Source organism: Aythya marila (genome assembly GCF_965140915.1).
Source record: "Aythya marila genome assembly, chromosome: 4".
Classification (NCBI taxonomy): Eukaryota; Metazoa; Chordata; class Aves; order Anseriformes; family Anatidae; genus Aythya; species Aythya marila.
The window spans coordinates 33,396,032-33,422,984 of NC_139045.1; the positions used below are offsets into that span (position 1 = coordinate 33,396,032).

Sequence of the window (26,953 nt, forward strand, 5' to 3'; positions counted from 1 at the left end):
TCTTGTCTGTAAGTTCAATTTCATATAGTTTAGTGTCAATATTTGTAGGTTGAACTGTGTTTATATTCATTTTATGAATATAATTGTTCACTATTGCTCTCCTGCTTTAATTAAAATAAGATTGTAAGCTGTCTCCCTCAGCAACTTTACCAAAAAAAAAAAAAAAAGGTAGAATTATTCAGGGACTTTATTTTCTTTAAAATAAAATCTCACCTTTACTCCAATGTACCAATCATATCTATTGTCCTTAACTCAGGGACTGCTCAGTCCCATATAGCTCTGTATCTGCTCCTTGGAGCCAGCTAAATTGTGTTTCCCTGCAGCTGTTAATGTAGCTTTAATGTTTAATGTTTAAAGTTAATGTTTAGGCAGCTTCTGTTGGCTGGCTAGACAGCATGGTGAGAGGAGAAGGTGGATGGAGTACTGTTGCATCAACAGAAGTGGGCAACTTGCCTCAGGAATCAGGTTGCTGTGAAGATAGCAGTGGCAACAGAAGCCCAGGCTATACTATGAGCTCAGCAAAGAGGGGTTGTAGACCAGTATGGTATGGCTACTAAGCAGGAGATGATGAAATAATTAGAGAGAAACCAAGAGGAGATTGAGGAGTGATTCTTGTGAGGGGACTAGGCTTTGAATAGCTCATTCAGTGGCAGATCTACAAATGAGACTGTCCTGCAATGTACTTGGCTGAATGGGAGGGGTGAGAGCAGGTTGTCAGTCCAGCTTTTGACATCTATCATCTTAGGATACCTACTGAATAGTGTCAGGTGAATCCAGCTGCCCAAGTATGTTTGAAATTTTGCACAACGAAAGCAGAATTCCTCTCTAAAAGGCTTCTAACATCTAATGACTACCACAACTCTGTGAAATGAGAAGTTTGGCACAATCCTAAATAAGTCTCAGCAATACTAGATCTCTGCATTACACTAACTTTTGTCAGTTCCTGCTACTTGAGCACAGGCAGAAAGAACAAGACAAGGCTCAGAGCCTGGACTAAGACCTAGCAAGCACACTGCCCGGATGCGATGCAAGCCCATGGCAGCATGGCAAGCATTCACGTAGCATCAGATCTGCTTTTTTTAAATTTTTTTTTAATTTATTATCTTATTTTTTTATCCCTTTAGCAAAAAAGGAGTCATCTATCCTATCTAAAGTGTGATTGCTGTTAAAAAGTTTAATAAGAAGTCTAATACGGTGAAGCGCCTGAATCTTGTAATAGCAACTCACAAAATTGCCTGGGATGAAGGTACTGTTTAATCTGCTTGAGCATTCTTGCCTCTACTGCCAAATACAGAGCTGACATGCAACTAATCTGCAGATTTATCTTAGGTATTTGCATCATCTTAGAATTCTAGATAAACTAGATAAAACAATAAAGTCAATATCTCATTTTAAGTGCCTCCCCCTCCATTCAGGTTCTGACTGGGTTTATGAAGCAGCCCCAGAATATCTCTTTAACAATTTCCAGCTAAACATGAGAACAGTCATGCCAGCTAAGCTTTCCTTCCTATGGTTGCTACATGTAGGTCAGCCTTCAGCAGGCGAGGGAGGTCATCTCTGACAAAAGACTCACTGGAGGTCTTGTCTCTGCTCCAGCCTCCCATATGCAGCAGCGGGACCAGCTCTGCCACAGTTTTGTCCAGCTGAGTCTTGAAATCTCACCAAGGACAGAGGTTTTACAGCCTCCGTGGGTAACCTGTTCCACTGCTGCAGGCACAAATCTCACACACCCGGCAAAAATCTTCACAAACTCTATACTGAAGTCACAAGACTGATGTGTTTTGATAACATCAAACCTACCTTCTCATCAGCTGCCAGACTAAGGCTAGTGTCAATGTTGGGTTTCCGTCATTCAGATCCTGTCCTCCAGTGTCAACCAGGGAGAATTTGGCTGGATGCCTTCCCAGGTGTACAGCAAAGTTACAGTTTTCTAGCTACACTGGAAAAGAGTTCAAAGAAAAATCACTCACAAATATTCTTGATTGAAAGCCTCAAATGGGAATTTCTAGATAGTGTACATTTACTTCTGCTCCTAGTGTCCATGGCTTCTTTCGAAGTATTTTAAAATGCTCACCTTTTTCATATTTGCTCCCAGCTTAGGGTATGGAAGCTTGTTAACCTTTTTCCAGTCAACAGGAACTTTGATCTTTTCATATAATTGTAGTATTACCACTGCATCTTGGAGATCACTAAAATGGAAAACATTGACCAAGCCTGACATTTCCCAATTTAAGTGATTTTGTAACATCATGAATAATTACTACTCTTTACAGGTTGTTGTAATTTTAACAACCCTAAAATGAAAAAAAATTCAAAACCTTTTGTAATTTTCAGTGCAGAAGAAATGCTCCATGCTTAACACCAGCTAGTTGCTAAGCTAACAAAGGTTTTAGCATGGTAATCAGCAACAGATCCAGAAAATAATTTTGCTACATAAAATCCAGAAGTAGCCACCTTTCTCCACTGGCTACAGGGGTCCAGAATATCTTGCCTCCTTAACTAGGATGCCTTAGTCAAGCCCTAAAATTAGGTGACAGGGAATCTATATCCAGTTGCTGTAATGCAGTTTGTTCAAGCTCTAACTGGGATCTGAGTGTACCAATTTGCAAGGGGGAGGAAAAATAAACATATCACCTTCTGCCCTTAAAACCAGAGCTGGCCCAGAAATCCCAAGCTAAGAGCTGCAGGGAGGATGCAGTGAGCATCAGTCATTCCCCAACACCCTTTCTTATACTCTTTCCTCATGACTGCGGGCAACAGAACACTGGTGTAGGCACATCTCCACTTTAATCTATGTTGCTTGGGTCTCTCCCAAGAATCTAATGCTTACCCATAGAGGTGATTTATGTGGGGGTTCACGCCAAGGGAGATCATCCAGTTACGGAAAGTCCATTCCTCACGGGTCTCTCCTAAAAGAGAGTTCAATAAGACTTTCTGCAAGCTCAGAGCTGTATGGTTTCCCACCTTGTAAGACAGTAAGTTCTGAACAGCATAGCTCAACATTTTTCAGTGGAAAGAGATTTTTTCTGCCATAACTTTTTCAAACAAAGAAGATTGCCCTGACCTCATGTTTTGGATGTCAGATTGATTCCACCAGACCTCAGAAGAACATGATTTTTGGAGGCCTTTTCAAAACTTAATGATTCTATGATTTTTGCACTTTCTTGCAGAAAGTGCAGCAAGAATGTCTTTCACATGGGAGTTAGCCAACTCAGTCTCTAATCCCAGTTGTGCCAAGAATTAGTGCTGCTACAAACATATCACTGCTTTACCAAGGTGCTCTTGCTTGCGTCAGGAAATTGCAAAGCTCAGAAGAGCTGAACAGGCCCTCGGGTACCCTCCTCATCTGCCCCAAATAAGTAAACCACCGTTTCAGCACTTAAACCTCAAATCATAGGTGTTCAACAAAAATGCCTCCACTGGGCATAGTCTCTTGTGGTCTAAGCGTTTACTTGAGATATTTTTCTCCTACTAATTTTGTGACTGATATCATCACATTCTAGTAGAGTCCAGTCAATGTCCTAGGTTTCAGGCTTGGCAAGTGCTGGGTACTTGTTGAACAGGTTTGCAACAAAGGCTAGATTCAGTTTGGGATTGCCACTGACCACATCAGCCGGCGTGACAAACTGCTGGCACCCAAGCCAGTCTGCCTGCTGAAGCATGTACATGTACTCTGCTCTTCACAAGTCGTCCTTCTCCTGCCTGAGACGCGGTGGAGAAGGTCTGTCAGGAAAGAGATCAAGCTACAAAGCAGATGGAAGCTCCTGACTGCTACCTGGAGCAATGTCACAACTCCACTTGCCTTCACTGGGCATCGGCTGCTAATCAAATGAAGGGACAAAGCATCCACACTAGTCCCTGCTGCTGTTGATACACTTGTCCAGGTTTGTCTCTACTTTTCCTAGCACGATCCTTTCCAATTTTGCATGCTTTGCAAGTGTTATGCTTTTTGAACTTGATGGTTCAAAATTAGAATACAGCATGCTCCCAAATGCAGCAAAAATCCAAAATATTTCTCAATCATACATGTTAATCGGGAGGTAGTGACCAGGCCTCACATAAAACCAACAAATCACAACAATAGTATCAGCTCTACTCTGGTTGAAACCCCTTTAGCAAGAAGGAAGAGTTTTAGGTTGGATGTTAGGAAGAATTTCTTTACTGAGAGGGGTGTGAGGCATTGGAATGGGCTGCCCAGGGAAGTGGTGGAGTCACCATCCCTGGAGGTCTTTAAAAGACGTTTAGATGTTGAACTTAGCGATACGGTTTAGTGGAGGACTTGTTGGCAATTTGGCATTGGCAATTTGCTTCAGAGGGGCAATGCTTTAGCTAGGAGGTGCAGATCACTTCGCAGCTTAGCAAACTTTCCTCTACCGCCCCCACACAGCTGACACGCAGCTGACCTGCGGCTACTAACTCGCTTTGCCCTGCAATTCTGCAGACCAAGGTAACGAAAAGCAGCCACCTGTGCGTGCCCCTTTTTGGTGTGGGGCTGCTGCTTCACGGCTCGTCACTTCTGGGGGGACACAGGGGTGTGTGGGGGGGCTCCGCGCCCCCCGTGCACCGCCTGACGGGGACGCGGCTTCCCGCGCCGCGCGCGAGCCCGTTGGCGGGCCGCTGACTGAAAGCCCTGCCCGCGCGCCAGTCAGCCGCAGGGGCTGAGGTGCGCTCCGTAGGGTTTCATAACAAACCTTAAAAAGTCGCCCGTGTGAGGAGCTAGGGGCCAGTACAGAAGGCACAAGTTAATTAGGGACCTTGGACAGTTATTTTAGAGAACAGCGTAGCATGTCGGGATAAGTTTTTTAAAATAAAAGTGGAGATAATTGAGGCGGGGGGGGGAGGAGGGGGATCGGACCTGAGGTAACTTGGGACAAAATGAACATTTTTCAGGGAAAATCAGAGGTACTAGGTAGGGGCAGCACGTGCATTTTAGAGGGAAAACCGAAGAAAAATTAGAGTCAACATAGGTGACGTTTTGGGAGGGAAAAGCTGAGGTGATTTAGAGGGTATAGAATAAGCAGTCTGAGTAATTTAGTGGGCAAAAAATGGGCATTGCTTCCAAAGAAAAAGCTAAATTAGTAAATTAGAGGGTCAAAGATGACACTTTTGAGGGAAAACTGAGGTAATTTGTGGGGAAAAACAAACAAACAAAAAACAAAACAAACAAAACATTTTTTTAGGGAAAAGCTGAAGTAAGTTAGAAGGATGAAAGGTGGCTTTATTTATTTATTTGTTTATTTTAAGGGAAATCTGAAGAAGCTTGGGCAAAAATGAGCGTTTTTTGTAGGGAAAAGCTAATGTAAATTAGAAGGGAAAATGGTGGCAGTTTTTGAAGGGAAATCTCAGATAACTGTAGCAAGAATCAGGTTTTGTTTTGTTTTCCCCCAGGGAAAAGCAGAGCCAAGTTAGAAGGGTCAAAAGTAGCATTCCTTGAGGAAAATTTTGAGGTAATATGTGGACAAAGATCAGCTTTTTTGTGGGGAAAAGCTAAGGTAAATTAGAAGGGTCAAAGGTAGCATTTGTTTTTGAAGGGAAATCTCAGGAAACAGGCAAAAATCAGCTTTTTTCTGTGGAAAAGCTAAGGTAAATTAAAGGGTCAAAGGTGGAATTTTCTGAGGAGAATTTTGAGGTAAACTGTGGACAAATATGAGCGTTTTCTCACTGAAAAGCTGAGGTAAGTGAGTGACTAGGGTCAAAGGTGTCTTTTTTTTTTTTTTTCTTTTGGGAAATCTCAGGGGCAAAGCTTGGGCAAAAAATCAGCTTTTTTTTTTTTTTTTTTTTTTTTTTTTTTTTTTTCCCTCCTAGGAAAAGCTGAAGTAAGCTAGATAGCTAGATGGGAGAATGCTGGATTTTTTTTGAGGAAATTTTTGAGGTAATTTGTGGACGAAATTCAGCTTTTTTTTTTTTTTTTTTTTTTTTTTTTTTTCTGGGGAAAAAATGAAGTAAGTTAGAAGGGTCCAAGGTGGAATTTTTTGATGGAAATGTTGAGGTAATTTGTGGACAAAAATCCTCTTTTTTCCAGGGAAAAGCTGAAGTAAGTTAGAAGGGTCCAAGGTAGATTTTTCTGAGGAAAATGTAGAGGTAATTTGTGAGCAAATATCCTTTTTTTTTTTTTTTTTTCCTCTCCTTAGGAAAAAGCTGAAGCATGTTAAAAGCGTCAAAGGCCAAATGTTTTGAGGAAAATGTTGAGGTGTGGCAAAAATTAGCGTTTTTTCACTGAAAAGCTGAAGTGAGTGGGTGACTGGGGTCAAAGGTGGCTTTTTTTTTTTTTTCTTTTTTTCTTTTTCCTGGGAAAAGATGAAATAAGTTAGAAGGGAGAAAGCTGGATTTTTTTGAGGAAGTTTTTGAGGTAATTTGTGGACAAAAATCAGATTTATTTATTTTTTTTTTTTAAGAGAAAAGCTGAAGTAAATTGAAGGGCCAAAGGTGGAATTTTTTTTTTTGAGGAAATTTTTAAGGTAATTTATGGGCAAAAATGAGCATATTTGTAGGGAATAGCTGAGGTAAATTAGAATGGTCAATAGTGGAATTCTTTTGAAAGGAAATGTTGAGGTAATTTCTGGGCAAAAATCAGCTTTCCCCCCCCCCCCGGAAATAGCTGAAGTAAATTGAAGGGTCACAGGTAGGATGTTTTGAGGAAAATGCTGTATGCAAAAATAAGCACTTTTATCAGTGAACAGCTGAAGTAAGTGAGAAGGGTCAAAGGTGGCTGTTTTTTTGTTTTGTTTTCTTTTATGAGAGAAATGTCAGGGCAAAAAATCAGCTTTTTCTCATGGGAAAAACTGAAGTAAGTTAGAAGTGTGAAATCTGTAAATCTGTGTTTTTTTTTTTTGTTTTTTTTTTTTTTTAAGGAAAATTTTTAGGTAATATGTGGACAAAAATCAGCTTTTTTTCTTAAGTTAGAAGAGTCAAAGGTGGATTTTTTTTTTGAGGAAATTTTTGAGGAAATTTGTGAGCAAAAATGGGCTATTTTGTAGGAAAAAGGTGGAGTAAATTAGAGAGTCAAAGCTGGATTATTTATTTATTTATTTATTAAATTAAAAATGAGGTAACTTTGTGAGCAAAAATGAGCGTTTTTCCAGAGAAAAGGTTAAGCAGGTAACAAGGCTCAAACAGAATATTCGGAGAAAAAATTTCAAATAATTTGTGGGCAAAAAAAAAAAAATTTATAGGGAAAAGCTAAGGTAAATGCCACTATTCCTTCTAATTTATTTTGAAGGGAAATCTCATGTAACTAAGTAAATATGAGCATTTTCTTTTAGGGAAAGCTAAGATAAATTAGAAGGGATTGGATGGAAACTTTTGAAGGAAAATCTCAGGTAATAAGGGCAAAAATGAGCATTGCTTCTTTAGGGAAAATCTGACGAAATTAGAAGTATCTAATGTAGCGTTTTTGAGAGGTGAGGTAAACTAGGAGGCAAAAAAAATATTTTTATTTTTATTTTTTTAATGAAGATGAGGTAGTGGAAAAAAAAGGAGAATAAAATGATAGAAAAAACCTCAGGTAACGTGGAGGGAAAAAAAAGCATACTGTGACAGGAAATTCGAACAAAAACATGGATATTACATTATTTACATTATAATGCAACATTATGTTACATTACTATATAACTGTTTTCCCTCTAATTTATGGGGGGAAAGACACAACAAAGAAAAAGAAGTATTTATGTAACAAGTAAAAAACTAAAGTGAACAAGAAGGAGTAAAAGGGTAAAATAAACAGAAAATGAGAAGTAACAGGTAGAGTTTGCCTATGGGGACAGAGAGAGGAGTTAGTGCTTTGCTGGTCTAAGTGTCTTGTGCTTCCTTTGCAGCAGCAGCTGGTGGGGAAGAAAGAAGAGGGAGGCATTGTGTGGAACCGCACTGCAAGGCAAGAGTGATGAAGGCGAGGAGCAAAGAGAAAGGCACTCTGGGCAAAGGGCCGTCCCGGTCGTCAGGTCTGCGGACACGTAAGAAGAGCATGGCCGGCACCTTTGGTGTCCCGGCCGGCTTTGCACTGGGCAACCTCCCTGTAAGCAGGGTTCAGGTCTTTTGCTTTAGTCGGCCTTTTGCCACGCTGCTTCTTTGGCTGCCTCGTGGAAGAGGTGAGGAAGAGGCTTCATGTACAACTGCAAAGAGTAAGTGTTGACAAATTGGTTGTCTGAAATGGAAATATTTTTCAGTCATTTGTATTTAGTGCAATATGGAAAAATGAAGTAGACTGAATAAAGCCAATATTGGAATTTGTTTTTGAAAGCCTTTAAAGTACTGTCAAAACAGTTTTCAATTTTACAGTTTTCGATTGGGAATCTTTGACCCATAATGATCATCTCTCATCAATGCAAACATCTCTTTCCCCTCTGCAAAAAAAAGTACTCAGAAGAACGGTTTAGACAGTAATTACCAACTTTGCAGCTGTAGCATCACATTATATAGACTCATAACCATCTTCTACTTTAAAATCTGCATGGTGAATCAACACTACTGTCCTGTTTTTTTTCTATGTTTCTTACACCCACAGCTGTATTCCTTAATACCAAAAATATGATTAGACGAGAGCTTGTGATGTCACTGTCATGTCTGTGTCCACTTCAGTATTGTGGTCGTCGTGCTGTGTAAGTGAAGGGTTTACAGCTGCAGTCGGGGGGTATTGTTCTATTGGTGTGAAGATGTGATGCTCAGAGGCAATGGCATTTCAGTGTGGTGTTTCCTATTGGGTAGTAGGGGAAGGTAAAACTAGTGTGGCTACTATATGGTGTGAATGTTGGTGTTCTCCAGCATTCCTTTCTAAATTTTGTGGTAGTAAATGTTGCTGCATTGTTATCATTGTGGTTTGATAGAAGTTGTCTGCTGACAGTGCAGAAGCGTAGCAGTGATGTATTTCATCTTCAGTTGGAACTGCAGGCAAGTCAACGCAAGCATAAGTGGACATAGTGAGCTCAGGTTAGTGAAGGTGGGCTAAAGCCCCACAGGGAAGCAGTGGTGGTGGTGGTGCAAAGCACTGGTGTCTTGCTGAAAATGCACAAAAATGCACTTTTTGTCAATAGAAAGCTCTTGCAGAGTGCAGAGGAAGTCCAGCCTTTGCTGTTACCGCAGCAACAGCCAATGGACAAACTGGGGCTGCACAATGAAACAACATCTTTTATCTGCTTCTGCGTCAGATTCATGCTAAATTTGTGCCAAGTGTTAAATGGTCACTGTCCCTACCAAATTAAAAAAAAAAAAAAAAAATTAAACACAAAAACCATGTTTACTAACTGGTCATAAGAGGAGGTAATAGGAGGTGTGACAGACATACTGCATCTGTCCCTGACTTTAGAGGAATTTTACGTTTTTTCAACAAGAAGCAAAGGTTTACTTTTCTCTTACCTCTCATTAGCTTGGTAAAAGAGGACATTTTGACAACAGCAACCTCACATGAGCACAGTAAGTCCGAATTTTGTTATTACTGCAGTACCAGTGAATGGACAAACCAGGGCTGCACAACAAAACAACACATGCTGCATCTTCTTGCTTATCAGATTTGTGATTAGAATCATGCCAAGTACTAAATGGTCGATGCATTTTTGATTTACCTTTTGTTTGCAATGTTTCTGCTTCAGTTCAGGGGTTTCAGTACAATCCTCACTTTCCTCAGCTTCAAGCACTTTGGGAAGTTGAAGGAAAAGCTCCCATTTGCTTCTTGCTGTTGCATTCCTTTCTTCAATCTCTCTGCACTTCTGATTTGTGTCAGCTGCCGCTATCACACCCTCCCTCCTCCACTGACCTGGGCTCTCTGGTCATGATCCTGAATGGGTACAACCTTTTCTCCTACTTTTCCTAGTGTTTGCCCTAATGGGGCTTTTCCCCTACACCTTTGGGCATTATCGTCAGCCACACAGTAAGTCACAAGTGCGAGAGTAATGTTTTAGAGAAGCTATCATAAAGGTAACCCCTCACAAAAACACTGCCAATTAAAAATCACTCACAACTAACAAAGAAAAAAAAACAAACACAAAACCACCCTCCTCCTCACCCCCTCAAGTACACCCTAGTCCCTAGCTCTAGGGATCTTAGAGACCAATGGGACCTGATGCAAAATACAAAAATCAACCAAAGCACTGCTAAAAGTAACTGACAACAGGCTACCATGCTGGGACAGTGTAAATAAGGAGAGAACCCTGGATTTAAATGTCTTTTTTTTTTTAATTATTTTTTATTTTTTTATTTCAACGAATGCTTTTACACCATATTACATCATTTTGAATAGCTCAGAATAGCAACATGATCTCAAAATCTAGCAAACAGCTTGCCAAAGCAAGATGATATTATTTCCTATGGATACAGAATCTTCCTTCTTTGGTGACAACACTTCATTTTTTCTGTAAAAATAATTATATTCCAGTGCATTTGCTGTTCAGTTTATTGAACCCTGCTGTTCATAACATTTGCCTCTTCCCTGCAGAAAACCTCCCCACAATGTAGTATGGTTTTATATCCAGCAACATTTTAAGTAAAATAGTTATATTTTTCATGCAGATTTTTGTAGAAATTACTTTCTAGGTACACACAACTGAACCAAGATGCATACAAAAATGCATTCACTTCCATTCTCAGGTGCAACTGTGCTATCAGCAACATGGTATCATGTTACTGTGTGCAGTCCAAGGATGGTGGTATTCTCATATACAGTCTAACTTAATACAAACAACCCCCCCCCCCCTTTTTTTTTTTTTAAAGCAGCAAGAGAAAAAACTGCTATGTTTTATTTGTAAAGTAATCAGAATAGTTAGATGTATAAAAAGAAGCACCATGCACAGAGAATACCAGAAGATCCATCTTCCAGAACATGTTTCTCATTTAGCCTTGCGAGCTGGTCTGTAGGTCCCAACTTGTACGGTAGCTTTGTTTGCAAAGTTAAGGAAGTGGTCAAACCCAGAATGCACTTGGACCAAATGACAGCAATTAAGCTGGATTGTAGAAAGAAATAAGATCCATTCCCATTACAACTCATACTGACTACCTCAGAGCCCTTGGGGGTGGGGTAGGGTGGGGACAACACCAAGCATCAGAGAAATAATGTGTTGAAAACAGCTCCAGAGCAGCGTTCAGGGTGCTGGTCTGTTATGAATGCATTTCTGTGAGCTCTTGATAAGTCAAACTTTCATTTAGGAAAAGAGCACATCTGTTGGTTAAAACTCCTCTTCCTGAGAATTTTGGTATGAGTTTGTCTTGCAAAGCAAAACAACATCCTTTGAACTTGGCTAAGTGTTCCCTGTGGTACTTTTAGCCCTTGCACACTGCCCTGCCAGAGAACTGTTGGAATGTTTTTGTGTTATTTTAGTCCTTCTTCTTTCATCCCACATACATACAACTGGAAATTAGAATACAAGTCCAATGTGGCTAATATAGAAATTAGCAATGAGGAATAATGTCCTCAGGACTGGTGGAAGTCCTGGTGACATTAATTATTTTGCTTACAATCCATCTTTCTAAGATTCTGTTTTTCAGAGCTCTTGGAGAATGAAATTCCTATACCTTGGGTCTGTTCCTCATCAAAGGAATGATCTTGGCTCTGATCACTTCCAGCACCTTTTCCTTTCATGCTAGGGATAGTGACTGTACTATTCTAAACACAGAATGAATGACTGTCAAAGCACTGGGATACACCCAGAGATCTAATTGTCCTAGTTGAAAACTTGGCAAGAGCATACTGCAGCCCTCTTCAGCCCTTTATGTCTGGTTTTCTTCCCATGGGAAGCAAGGTGTGTGGAAAAGCGTAGAAGGAGCCAGGAACATTTGTGAAAACCTGTCTTGAAATGGGGTCAGGATGCAGACAGAGCCTGCAGCTAGACCAATGGGCTGGGAAGGGCTTCCAGACTCTTCAGTTTAGATATAGGAAATGTTGTATGTAAGAAAATACGAACTTAATGCTAGAAGCATGTACAAGGAATGTGACAATTGGGAGTCTTTTTTAACAGAGGCAAAAGCTTATGGAATTTTATCAGAAATAGGAGAAGTAAGTCACTGTTTCAGTTTGTCCATGGCTCACCATTTAAAGTTATCTCAGTAATTTGAGATTGTTTAACATAGAACTCATGGGTTACTTTCCAAGGTCCTCTCACTTAGCACAGGGATTTAGTAATGGATTGCTTGTGGAAATCAGGATTTGATGGAAAATGGAAGGGTGACTTAACTAGATATTCTGATAAGCTTTGCTTCTTAAGAAATCATAGCATTAGCGGGATACATTTCCAAGTCAGTCAACGAGACAACTTCCATATAGTCATTGGGATGCCAGATAATTCACATTAGTATACTTGTTTTTTTCCAAATCTAGGTCATATCAATCACGGAGCAGCATGAAATTTTTTGTTAATCACATGTATCCTATTTCAGCCTCTCTTCCGCCATGCTAACAATAAGGGAAAGGAAGAGCAGGTCTGTGGCTAAGGGCTGTTAGATACATTAAACTTTTCTCTAGTAACCAGGTGCAGAATTCAGACGCAAAGCTACCATGATTCCAGAGCTTTGCTTCCAAAATCTGTTCGGTGCGAAATTCTGTCCCAGCAAGAGTGTTTCACTCTCTTGTAGGCCTGTCTGACTTTTCAGTAGGAATAATCAGACCTTTCAAAATAAATTACAGCATTTGGAAGCTATAAAGAATCGGCTTCTGCCCTTCTGCCTCGTTTCTCCCCCCCTTTTTGTTTCATGCTGTTCTTCTCGTTGATGCCTGACCAGAGTCAATTCCCGAATGTCTCATGTTTATTCACTAGGCTGCTGACGATAATCACAATGAAATCTCAGTAGCTTTCAGCTAGGGAAGTGTTATTTTTTCTGAAGGCATTTCTATTCCAAGTTACTGCATATGATATCTTAGGCCGTGATCTTATGAACATTATACTCGATGCCAGGAGGAGTCAGGCTGGTGAAGTCAAGCACGTACATAAATGCTGGCAGGATTTGTTCTTTCCTAAGCATAACACTGTAATAATTTAACAAAGTATGTCACACATGTAATGAGTGTTTATCAGGCCCACACAGAACAGCTGTTGGTATGTTAGAACTGTAATACATAAAAAATATCTGTGCCAAAATGTGTTTAAGCATGGCTGCATATGGCAGGTGAAGGTTTTTGGAAGCATCCAACATGCATTGTCTTGCAAAGTAAGCTAGAATACACTGCTGGCGTGCTCATGTGTGATTAAAGTTTGGGGATTTCAGGACTGCATCTTGCCCCAGTTGCAAAAATAAAAATTAGTCCAGGTTCATTACAGTAAAGTGAGCTCCTGTCTGCCACCTTGTGTAACAATATCTAAAATACAAAATCGGATATTTAGAGGAAAACCGGTAACAATGGTTGTCTGCTTTTAGAAATAAGTGCTGTACTTTAGTATCACTGAGGGGTGGATTCCCTAGGAAAAACACTCAACATTAGGAAACGTAGGGAGAAGGGCATGCATACACACTGTGAATCCATAATGATTAGGAAAATCAAATTAAGATATTCCTGCATAGTGAAGCAATAAACGAAACACAGGTAACCTACCATGCTAACAGATCAGTCCAGATCCTGGGTGAGAGGAACTAGAAGTCTGTTTTTGCTTCCAAAAGGGATAAGGACATCCTATCTCTTTTCTCTAAATCATTGGTAACCTTAATTTCTTGTTCTCACAGTGGTGTGAATTTACCTCTGTCTGGGATATTACACTTAAACCTGTGGTGCATAGGTTTAAAGTGATTTTTCCTTGTTTTGTTCTAGGCTCTAATTTGTAAAACTTGTGAATTCTAACTGCGCAGTGCCACAGTGAGCTTCTGCTAATCTGCTCTTTATATCTTGCTTCCAAAGTAGTCTAGATGGTATCATCTGAGATCTTTTTTTCTTGTCCCCAAGATACATTTCCTGCTTCTATTGTTGTAGATTGAATGGACTCTGCACCTCTCTGTATAGCTGCTTTCCCAGCTATTGGTCCTTAGAGCTACCACCAGCTTTAAACGAGCTCAACATCCAGGCAGAGATGTGAGATGCTGGATGTCCTTGGCTCACACTGAAATCAGAAAAGGAGAAGGACTCTGAGGCCCAAGTCTCTGAAGGCTATTTAGTTCTCCAGACTTAAGCTTCTGATCCCCCGTAGATTTCAATGATGAATTAGCCATCTAATTCTGAGTCATTCAGACAACTTCAGCTGATATTACTTGCTTAAGTAATCTAGCAAAGGCTGTGGGACTGCATGACTAAATAAGGTGAAGTCTGTGGCTGTATACTGGTAATACTCAAACAAAGAAGCAAGTTGTCTACTTAGCTAAACTACCTTTGTTCAATATCTAAAACCCTTACCAATGCTTAAAAAGGCAATTAAATGAACGTAAAATCAAAACCAAGATACGCTAATCTAAAATTAGAAAACTAATTAGAGCTGTATTTCCTGGTTCCGAAGGGGAAAAATTTGCCACCAGATTGAGAGAACCATGAAAACTTTCTCAATTAATAAATTATTCCAAGATAATCTTGAAAACTAGTGTACTTAAAATTTATCTTTAAAGATTTGTTTCTTTATAATGGTGATATTAAAGTAGGCTTTTCTTAAAAAAGCCTACTTTAAAAAAGCAACTTATTAAAGTTGTCTTTTCTTATGTAATATTGTTATACATGTACATGTATGTAGTGGCATGTACAAGAAAATCTTCAGGGTGAGTTTTCTGTGACACTCCAACTTTAAACGTTTAACTCCCTGAAGTTACACATCTACTCCAACCTCCTCATCTAGATTGCCTCATTAGTCAATAGAGAGAAATAAACAACTCCAAAATGTGTTTTTTGCCCTCCTATAAAAGATGGAACGAGTCGCAATTTGCAAGTTCTCTTCCTTCTGTTGTCTGTGGAGGGGAGTCTGGTCAGCCTGGCTGTTAGCTCTGGCACATGACTTTTCAGCAACTGATGTTTGAAAGCAGAAAAATTGCTCTTTTCTATAACACTGAAACCGTTTTTCTATAACATTGTCACTGTTTTTCCCCAAACAAAGAATTCATACTGTAACATTGAAACCTAGAGTTTTTAAAATGCTAAGAAATCTCCACCATCCCGACAACACAAGACTTTGGAAATATCTAAAGTGATGTGGGAGTAGGTTAAAATCAAAGACTTGAAGATAAATGTGTCTGTCCCCCAAATGTAAAAGCTACAATTCCTGCCTGTATCCATAATCCTTGGTGTAAGTTCTGAAAAATGCAAGAAGATAAAGTAGGAAAAAGTATTTCATTTATGTAGAAATGCTAGAATGGCTAAAAGATGAACAGAACCTTGTAAAATCAACCCCCTTAACACCAACCAACTTAATGAGCATTATCTCTGAACTGATCTATTCATTACTGCTGATCGAAATCTTGTACTTGCAGTATGTATACTGCCAGACATTCTACACCCCCAGAGTCGCCCTGTGCTATCATCCTACACTGAAAGTTTACACTTCCTCAGTCTGCTCTAGTTTATATCAAATGTAGATTATTAAGTTATACACAGGGGAACAGGTGGGTGGAGCAGCTGGCATGAGAAGTGAGCAGCCTGACAACAGAAAAAAATCAGGGTAGATTGCAGCACAAATTTTTTTCCTAGGAAATTGCAAATTTTACAATCTGTTCATGAGAACTGATGATACAGCTCATGTGCCAGGTAACAAGTCTAGGAGACTCTAGACTTCACTGGAAGCAGACTATTCAAGACCTTCAAAGATCTTGTTAGTTTTGGCTTCAGTCTATTACGTTATATCATGCAATCCTACTCATTCTGGAAAGCAATTCTTTATGAATTTCATAAGGAGATTGAAAAGGTCACAGTAGTTTTTCAGTCTTAATTAACTGACTGAATGATTTACTGTATTTCTCATTACAGATTAAGTTTTAAGGATGTCTCTGAACTCTTGAATTGTGTAGGATTTCAGGGGGAGGTTGTCTTTGTTTCCATTCACTGACATGACAACATCAGTTTGTGCTGGTTCTCATGTACCAGGTAAAGCAAGCTAATCAAGTGGATAAAACTCATCTGTTTTAGGTGCAGCGTGGAGGGTGACCTAGTAGAATGAAACATTCCTGATCCAGAAACATTGAACGTTTAGACTAGCATGAGCAGGCATAGCCAAGGAGAATGTAGTGACAGTCAGGACAATCTGATAAGGCCAAAGTGGCAAAACTTCTACAGTAAGGAAGTTAGTAGATGACTGGAGGAAGCGGGTGAGATGATCAGAGCTGGAAAGAAAGATAAACCACCAGGTTATTATCAAATATCATGGCAGTTTAGGCTGTCTCATGTATCAGTTACTAGGGAACCCAGACCAAAGCAGCCTCTTGGTTAGGCCGCTGTCTTAGGAGACAGCAGAGCAAGGTCTTACCTCTGTGAGCTCTCTGTTCGTCTCTCCCATTTTAACTTGAGAAACTTTCTCATGAAAATTTCATTAAAGCACATACATTTCTGTGCAAAGTTGCAGTTCTGACAAATCAGCATTTTTCAATGAAAAGCGTTTAATCAAGACATTTCCAGCCAAGTCTAATTATAGCATCCTCTTTAAACAGGGTTTCAGACAGCACTTCAAAAAGAAACACAATGAAGCATCCATTATTGCTAAGTTTTTCATATTACTCAAATTACAAGAAACAATTACGTATGTCGTAAATGATATCTTGATAAGCGTTTGACATGCCACTGAATAACATTTGGTGGTGCGAGTTTCTACCATGTCTCCTTTAAATTCAAACTTCCTTCTAGTTCATATCTGAATTACAGTTGAACAGAAGCCAAAGTTCGTTCAGCATAAATTCAATTAAGAAATGTAAACATTTGGAGCCCTTCTTTAGAGGAGGAAAGAGTGAAGAAAAAAAAAAAAAAGAAGAAAAAAAGTTGTATGTGGGAAAGATGCGTGGGGACCACAAGGAGAGAGGTATTTTTCTCTGGAGGAAAGAATCAGTAGTAACTTTTGACATGGACACAGTGACTTGTTACTGGAGGCAGCAGGTTTCTTGCTTATGACAGAAGACAGCCAGCTGTGTATTAGAGAAAAGTAATTCAAGTGTTTGTACAGTCACAGGGAACAGTATGCTGTTAATGGCAGGAGAGCATGCTTAGCTTTTGGAATTTTTTTTGGCTGTTGTGAAACATGTAGTGAACACTGGTTTCAAACAAAAATGTTTTTGTTGTTGACATGCTGCTTCTCACAGGCTTTTGTAGAAGAACTTGCAAACTCCTGCTATAATCTGAGAGCCCACAGTAAATTTTACAGGAGCAAAGGTAAAGAGAAAAACAACAATGATAATGGAGAATAAAGCCAAAAAAGGGCTTAGTAGAAAGTAGAAAGGGCTTAGTAGAATGTAGAAAGTATGGATCTACACATTTTAAGGTACACTTTAATCTGGTAGCGTGGAGATAGTGTAGTGGTCCTAAACCTGCACTGGCAAAAACTGGATAGTACATGCAAAGGCCAACACATTTCTGACTCACTGTCTAGAGTCTGGTAAAGCAAATGACAGCTGGTGGTGTTCTTAATATCAGCTTCAGATCCAAGGAAACCAGCTGAAGCATGTAGCTCAGAAAATTCATTACCCATTTTAAAAGTTTGAAGGGGATGTGAAGAAAGTTCAAGAAGGACGTTGGCTACTGAACACTTAGCTCTTTCACAAGCTTTGGGAGTTGTAGTCTTATATAATAGTGCATGCTGGGAATATTTACAGCTTAAAGGTCTTTTGAAAGCTTGGCTTATACAAGGTGTGGATTCCAAGCAAACAGACAAAAGTCTCTAACTGAGATAGACAAAGCAAAAATAAAACAACAAACAAAACCCAAAACCAACTCCAATACCAATAGGTGCTTTGCTTGAATGCTTGAAATATATATATCTGCCTTTTTTTTGTTTTAGTTAAATATATTGATTGAAAAGAATGAGAAGCTTCTGCAAATGCCATCAAGAGATAATGACAAACTATGGGGTTCCAACATTCTGGTTAGGGATGGACATTGATTTGGGGTATACAATGGCAAAATGAATCTGTAGTGCAGCACTTCTCTGCCCACACTTGAAAGAGGAGGCTTATTCCAATGTGGTCTGGGAATAGGCTTTTTATTTTATTTTTTTTTTTTTTTTTAATTATGTTGTCAGTGTTGCTAGGATTAGACAGTATTTAGAAAGCATGGCCTGGGGCCTCTGAGAAGTCTCAGCATCTGTACTTGGGTGACCAGCTGGAAGATAATTGCAGGCTCAAAAAGGTGGTGTTGGGATGGTCACAATTATGAGGTCATTTTGGGCTGTAGGAAAGCTTTCTGTGCTGGAACTGGCCAGTAGGCAGCATTTTACAGCATATTCATTCATAAACCAATTTTGGTTTTTAGATAATTCCTGGGCAGCTACTCAGAAGAGCAAGATTGATATTATCACTCAAATGTCAGATGGATTTAGAAGATATCAATATATTGTAGTTATCTGTTTTGTGGCATCAGTGCTGTGTTAACAAGAAGTGTGTTTTATCTGCTTTTAAATGTAACTTAACCAGAAAAAAAAAAATAATCTGAATCTAGATATGTGTTCTTTAGCACATGCCTAACCTCAGTGGAATTGTACAGAAACAGCTGAACCAAATCTGTTTGATAGCTCAGAGGTTTATTCTTAGCTTTTGAAAGGGTGGGGCTGGTTCATCTCTGAGGAATTTATTGTAGAGTTACTCTCATGGATCCAGAAGCAAACTGGCTTCTCACTGCTATACTGTCCCTCTCCTATATAGTGTTTTGATAGTAGACCTAGCCCTTCATAATTCCTTGCATGTGGGTATCAATTATTACTGAGGCAGACTCCATGAGGATTTGAGCTTGTTTGGGACTTTATTTTGGGATTACATGGAGAGCAGACATTTTTCAGAGAAACAGGATGATCTTTATAAACAAGGCAGCTTTTGTTAGTTTATTGGAACACAGCGTTTCAAGGTCCTTAAGTCAGAATGGAAAAGCAAAGCTCATATGCACGTCCATATTGACAGCATGATATTTCCACACCATTAACAGCTCTTCAGAGCTCCTTAACACCACACAATGTTCATTTTCTACGTGCTGACTATGTCAGTAAGAATTCAACCCTTCAGTGCCACCCTCCAGTGAAAACATACTTACCTTCTTTGACGGTGTAAATAGGGCTTCATTTTCAAGAAGAGTCTGCTTCTCAGAAGAAACCTGTCCGTGAACCTGAGCATGTGCTGCTGATCTCTTTCCCTGGTACTCTGCTTAAATGCAGTATGAATACATGCCTGAATCTTCCCTGAATTATGGCCCTTGCTGTTATTGGCAAGAATAGCAGTTCTATTATTTTAGTATTTTTTTTCTTTCTTGTGCTTGCTTTGATCTTCCAGATCGTGCTCTGCTGTATCTTCCAGAAGGTTGTCTTCATTTATAATTAACTGACCAAGCATTGTCAAAGCATAGTTGTATCCTCTCTGCTTTGCAGATGGGAAACTCAAACATCAGCAGAAGAGAATTGTCAATGGTGACAAAAAAGTCTTTGGTCACCTACAGAAATAGAAATCAGTCTTATATCTAGCCTGACATTATTAGGTGCTAAAAGGAAATGAGAATGAGTTTGTCTATTTTGTGTCCTCGGATGAGACAGGAGCCTTCTTGCTCTTTAACTTTATTTTCAGAATATGTGACTGTCCTTGATGATTAAAGCCCACACTTGAAGATTGATGTCATCTTTGGTCTTTTTTTGGCCACGATAATATGGCTGAATTTACTACCCTGTGCATCTTTTAGATATATATTTTGCTTTTTTAGGTTTTCAGTGTTGGAAACAGACATAGTATGGATGAAAATTGGCAGAAAAACATGAAAAGCTTCAGGATTTTGAGTCAGGTGGCAGAACATTCGGGAAGCTTCTGGCACACTACAGATGGTTGATATAAACTGTTGTGGCAGAGCGGCTCTGCCAGGAACCCCATGGAGTTTTTCTAAAGTAAACTTTTAAAAATACACAGAATATTAAAGCAGGAAAAAAATAATATCATTTGAAAACACAGTTAATATGTTACTGTGCTGTTGTGCAGTTCCATATAGCTTCCTCAATTCCTTTCCCAATTCCACCCTCTATGAGCTTCATACGCTTTTTTCAAACGAGTCATGTAGCTGGTCGGGGGGATATAACAGACTACGTCAAGAGCTGAACCGAACAGCAAATTTGTAGATACTTTCATATTTACAAACGAACTATGAATACTATTAAAGAGAAAAAGCATAGTTTTACATATGCCAGATTAGAGGCTTTTGAAGTGCACTTAATAGATATATATTTTTTAATATTTATGTAAAATCTGTGTAAAACTTAATATGTTCGTATATAAGAATATACACACAAATATTATGTAAGATAAGTTCTATCATATTAAATAACTAAAGTAAGTGTATTATGATATATAAAGTAAGTGTATTATGATATATAGTGTCAAACTCTTGGCAGAAGGATTGAGAATAAGAGAAGACCCATTTGTCTAATACAAACACTCCAGCATATATTATTTCCTCCTTTTTTATTTTAACAAAGGTTTTTAGAGTTTTGTTTTGTTTTGTTTTAACAAAGGAAAAAAATGTTCTTAAGAGGAAAACAACCTTCAACTGAAAAATTTCTAGGTACACAGACCAAATTAGATTAATAGAGTTTGGGAATTTGATTAAAAAAAAAAAAAAAAAAAACTTTAAAAAATATTGCTCTATTTCTGCGTTTCTTGGAATTGTGATCAATGGTGCTTGGCAAATCTTAGCTGACAACTGATATTTCGAGAGGAAACCTGTATCCATAAAAATTGTGTTATATCCTTGATCGTTTTTTACTTCCCTTAATAGCTTAAGAAATTAGCATTTAGAGATGTCAGTCAAAACACATATATTTTTAAAAAAGTGATAAAGGCATCCCAAGCTGTGATTTATCTCTTCATGTTTCCTTTGTACATGTCGTGGTTTAACCCGACCGGCAGCTAAACACCACGCAGCCGTTCGCTCACCCTCCCCCCTCCCTCTCTGGGACGGGGGAGAGAAATGGAAAGTGAAGCCCGTGAGTTGAGATAAAGACAGTTTAATAAGACAGGAAAAAAAAATAACAAAAATAATAATAACAATAATAATAATGATGATACAATGGTGATAATACGAAAGTAATAATAGTATGTACAAACAAGTGATGCACAATGCAATTGCTCACCACCCGCTGACCGATACCCAGCCTAACCCCGAGCAGTCCGGCCCCCTCCCCCCGGCTAGCCACCCCTATATATTGTTTAGCATGACGTCAGATGGTATGGAATACCCCTTTGGCTAGTTTGGGTCACCTGTCCTGGGTCTGTCCCCTCCCAGCTCTTACTGCACCCCCCAGCCTGCCCGTTGGCAGGACAGAGCAAAGGCTGAGATGTCCTTGGCTTAGTATAAGCACTGCTCTGCAACAATTAAAGCATCGGGGTGTTATCAGCACTCTTCTCATTCTAAGCCAAAACACAGCATTCCACCAGCTACTAGGAAGAAAATTAATTCTGTGCTAACTGAAACCAGGACAGTACACTACTGAAAAAAAAAGTAAATAATGTTTAGGCAGTTTAGATAGTGGCTAAAGCTTTCCATCTCCAAATATTTCTTTATATCCATTTCCAAATAATTTAGTTGTCAAAATAAGAGATTCACCTTTTGTACTAGTAAGACAATCCTCTAAAATGAAACAACATCCTCTCAAGTTCAAAACATTACATATAATCTGTATTTTTCTACAGCATTTTGATGTGAAGTTTTCCTCAAGATTTCATTAAACTAGGTCATAAAGGAGGGCAAACCGAGGTTATCTGGCCTAATTTGATTGTCTCTAAAAGCAATACATCTGTTGAATTTTCAATGAGTTTTTTTGCCCTCTGCACCTCGGCCTTTCAATCTTGTGAAAGAAGTAGTTGTTCTGTCTTTAAGGCCAAGTCACAGGGAAGTCAGAAGAAAAATTCCATGTGCTTGAGGCTGGGCTTCTTGGGTCAGAGTATATGGATCTGTATTGGGAATTAATTTATAAGTTCAGTAGAATAGTTTTTGAGATTAGACTATATCATACCTAGGGATACCTGTTTTTTTTTTTGTTTTTTTTTTCCCCCCTTTTCTTGAAAAGAAGTCTAAGTCAGACAGCACGACGTATTATTCTTCTAAGAATGGACACAAAACGTGGAAGATCTCATAAATGCATTACTGACGTAACACGAGGAGTTAAGGTAAAACTTGACTGATTACTAATTACATACAAGTAGCAGCAGTCGCATGCCTTTTCCATGGGTATGAGTGCTATGTCATGCATATTTGATTATCTTCTAGAATGGACCTGAGTAGGAAAAAACATACACTATAATAGATACAGTAACCTATTCTCATTGTAAAATTAGGTCTAATCATCCTATGAATTACTATAATGTGCCATTTGTGGTGAATCTATCTGTGAAGCCATATTCTTATGCTTCAGCTTTAAGACTGTTAGACTTGTATGTTATTTTTGTTGTTGTACCTTTCCACTACCACAGCAACAATTTTGCTATTCTCAGCTCATAGTAATTGTGAGAAAATCAAATTCCATCTTTTTTTGCAGAATGAAATCTGAATAAAACTTCACTTGTTAAACATCACTTTTTTCCACTCCAGGGCTGGTTGAGCAAACTGGGGTCTGGTGGTGGTGTACAAAGTAAACAAACTGTCCAGCTAGTGAGAAATACACATGGTCACTCAGTGTCAAAGCTAATTATATTGACTCCAGTTTTGCAGTATTAAACATTTATACACCTTGCAGGGGCAAATAGAGGATTGCTCATTTCACTTGATTTATTCTGCATGTAGAACTTGAACAGCAACTATATTTTAAAAATACAACCCTTGAATTTACTAGCCATAACTAGCCAAGAGCACTGATCTTTTCAGTTTTCATAGGTTAAAACTGTTACCATTTTGTAGTAGGGAGCCTGAATGGATTTTCATAACAATATGCATATTAAAAAAAATCATTATATCATTTACTCATGCAGTGGTGTAACACTGTTAAGATCAGGTCTCTCAAAAGGAAATGTGAAAAATCTCAACACAGAATGAGTAGAGTAAGTAGAATAAAATTAGTAGCTTTTGCTTACCCTGCAAGAAATACCTCTATTATTTTCTTTTTATCTTTTTGGAATGTAATAAGTTAATTTAGCAATTAGGCAGATTTTCTATGGTGAAACCAATATGTCACTTACAGAAACTACTCTTCACTTTCACTCAAGCCATGAATGTTTCTGAAAGCTCATTTGTGGCCCCATGCTACATAGTTATAGGGCTCATCAGGAAATCTAGTTAAGTTTCAATTTCAATAGTGTTTAGGAATACATCAAAGTAAGAGTTTTATTGTTACAAAAATTGGCAAAATGTAGTGTCTGCATCTTTCCCCACAGTCTTCCTTTCCCCTTCTTTTGTCTGCTTGCTTTTCTATGGCTTGTTGTTATTGAATAATGATAGTTTAGTTTCCACTGCAAAAACTTGAGGGGAGATCTAAGACCTTTCTATTTGCTATGAATTCTTTAATCAAGATGACATGTTACTGCTCCAGGCCAATCCTGTTGGCCTGGAGCAGTGATTTTGGCTGTTGTGTGCTCCTCAGGACACCTGATGCTGTAAACATTACTTTGCTTCTTCATGGGCAATTTTTTCAGTGACTTTCCTGTGCCTTGTTACTCCTATGAGATGCTCTTAGATTTTTCACAAGCATTTACGCTATTTGCAGTACCAGGAAGCAAGACTAAATTCTCTTCCTCATCTCTTTAGAAATGTACCACTGAATTCAGTGAGAGCTCTGAAAACAGGATCTGTCTCTAACACCTTGACAGAGCAAGAATTTCAGATGCGACCTGTAAAACTCAGGGAGGCCTCCAGTCTCCCTGCTTCACAGGCAAGTGAAAATCAGGATGTTTCCACTCACCTATATTTTGCTGACTCTGTTTTGTACCTATCCTCTCTACCAGTGGCAAAAATGGAAAATCAAGACTTAACAACCACTTATTTCATGGCCACTTCAGCAGGCCCATCAGAATTCTGCAGCTGCTCTCCATTCAGGGCTCATCAAACACCTCTCCCTTCACAGTTTCTCAAACGCCTCCACCTCAGCATTTCAAGTAACTCAAGCTGCTTCCTTTCTTGCTTGCTCTCCTGCTTGTGTGCCAAAAACAGAAAGCCTTTATTAAGGGCTTCCCCGTCAATCATCCTGAAGGCCTCTTTGGAGGTCTGATTAGTATTTGCAGCCTATGTTCAGAAACAGGCTAAATCTATCTGGTACAATTTATACAAAGAGGGTATGAGGGAAGGGAACAATTTAACCAAAGGGTGAAGTCTTGTTTCTGTGCTGCAAGATATGTTATCATCTCTGTGAGCAGTGAGATATTTTCAGACTTTAAAGAGTTTTGCATGCAGGAATTTAAGATATGCTATGTCATTTGGGATTGTTAAGGCTTGCCTTTACAGCAGTACCTGAGAAGTGGGGTAAATTAGCCTGTACTGGAACTTGAGGCTGCTCTGTTGGAACTGCTGCTGTGGCATTGGTAATTTGCAGTGGACTTAGACGTGCCTACAGCCTGTACAATTGTATCAGTGCAGATATTCCCTTCATCCTTCTAAGCCCATACAGACTGGATAAAGCAATTTAGAGGAAAGAAAATGTCTTCTGTGATGTGACATGTGCTCTGGATCCCACACCTTATGATTTCACAAAAATATTAAAAATTGAATTCTGTTAATTCAGAAGAATGGAGAATGGTGAATGCTGAATAAGCCTTTCAGAGGCAGAGCTGGAGGCTTGAGAGATGGACAAGGCATGGGGAGAAAAGCTACCCTGCACTACCTGTCTGGGTAGGCTGCAGCTTGGCCAGCCTTACCTGCTAGACTTCATCCAACCAGAAGTGAATGACAATGCACCTGGCTAACAAACCAAACAACAAAAAGCAAGAGGAATAAATGACTTATTTGTGATGCTGAAGGTGATCAGCTTGCATGCTGAAGGGTGAGATTTTATTTGGGTATACTTCTTTATTCAGACAATCCTGGTTAACCCAATAACCTTACTAAAACTACACTTACTTGAGTGCCTTATCTAACCTGTTGTGCTGTAAACTTTGCTTAGAAATCAGGCTGCAGAAAGTTGATAGTTCCTGATTTAATTATAAAGCAACTATTGGAGCAAAGTACACAGACCTAAGGCTGCCTGCCAGCTCCAGGTGCTGCTGAGCAACCTCTGCAGAGCCAGAGTGGTGGTGGCCATGGAACTGCTCCTCCTCACAGCCATGCTCAGCAGAAGCTGGCTGCTGTCAGGTAATGGGGACTGTTGCTTCTCCTTTCTCCAGAGGTTTCGCAAGCAGCTGAAGCAAACGATTTGGGGAGCAGCATAACGTTTAAACAGAACAAATAGTTGAAGAAAGAAGAGTGAGATGAGAGATTGTTACTTGGATACAGCAAGAGCCAACACAACAGAAGGAAGGGTTGGGAGGAGGGGCAAAGGAGAAACAACAGGAGGCATTTAAGGGCTGGAAGGATCTGTGTTTTCAGTGCTTGTGCACCTAGTGGCAAGGCAGTTCTATTACATTTACTGATCCAGAAACACTTTCAGTACATTATTTATACAACTCTTTTATTCTTCCCCTTCCAGTCAGTTCCTCTTTCTTGGGCTTTCATGTTTATCTTCTATCATATCTTTTTTTTTTGTTTGTTTGTTTTTTACTCTGTATTTGTTTCTTCTGTTATATTTTATACAAAGTGAGGGCACTACTATTTTCAAGAAACAGTAATTCCTTTGTGGCAACAGGAGCACTTGATACACCTGGTTGCTACTGCTGATTTCACCTGTCTGGTGCCTTGCTACAGGGGTTGTTACTTCGTCTGCACACCTGGAAGATTTTTTGTCATAATCACAAAGGCTGCAGACACTGATAGCAATGTTCCCTCATGAGCAAAAGAAGCCTTCACAGGACCATTCTTGATCAGAATACACAGGGAAAAAAAAAAAAAAAAAAGCATTTTGCAGGCTGATTTCTGTAGAAGTGCTGGGTTTAGTTCCATTTCAGAGATGGAGGGAAATGCTGTTGGACTGCTCAGCTCAAATTTTCCCTGTTTTTCCTTGCCATCCATGTGGCAGATTTATGTAGCTAAATTATTCCAGGGAGTCAGGCCACAGAAACAATTGATCATATGAATGAATATAAAGTGAACAAGCTAATTTGTGATGACTTTACCATGTATAGTTCAGATAACTACAGTAGTTCACAGGGATATGAGTTACCCTAGAGCAGATGTCATGTTCTCAATGTATACTGTGGTTGCTAGTGGTACCTATATTGTATAGGTTGAAATTACATAGCATATTGTTTACTGTTGTTATATTTCTATTTTCACTTGCATGTGCAGACTTATCTTTCAGCTCAGCAATAGGTTGTGCAACTTCCTTTTTGGTTTCATACAGAATTTCTAATGGAAATCTCCCAAAACATATCCCTAGAAGGAAATGCATCCTAAGGACTTATGCACGAATGCATTTGCCATTACAGTAGGTTTTGCAGGGTAACTTCTTGGTGCTGGTTTGTTACTGCTTTGCAGCAATGAGCAGTTATGCAGACAAGATACCTTAGTAAGTTTCTTTTCTGTGAGATGCTACATACCAACATGAAGGAGGGCTCTCAATCTGCACTCAGGATTTGACATCACCGTTGCACTGATACAATATGATTTTTTTCAGTCCTTGTTTTTTGACTCTAAAACCTCTAATTTTTTTGTCTGTTTTTGCTCCTTGTCATCCCTGTTTATGTATAAAGTTTCCTCCCTTGCAATTTTTCCTGACTTCCACATCATTTTTTCCATGTATAAAATCCTGGTTCTGCACAATCCTTTTTCTCGTATATATGAGTAGGTGTGAAAAGATAAATCAAATCTGTAAGGCTTGGAAAACCCAAAGCC

General features: G+C 39.1%; 1 protein-coding gene across 1 annotated transcript in view; it reads left to right on the forward strand.

Annotated features, from left to right (window-relative positions):
- Positions 1–7,879: 7,879 nt before the first annotated feature.
- Positions 7,880–26,953, forward strand: part of IQCM (IQ motif containing M) — a gene marked incomplete at both ends in the record, with an annotated part of 168,709 nt that continues 149,635 nt past the window's right edge. The window contains 3 exon segments of the mRNA XM_082758635.1: positions 7,880–8,117; positions 8,501–8,594; positions 9,027–9,135. Of these exon segments, the coding sequence (XP_082614761.1) occupies positions 7,880–8,117; positions 8,501–8,594; positions 9,027–9,135 (441 nt within the window).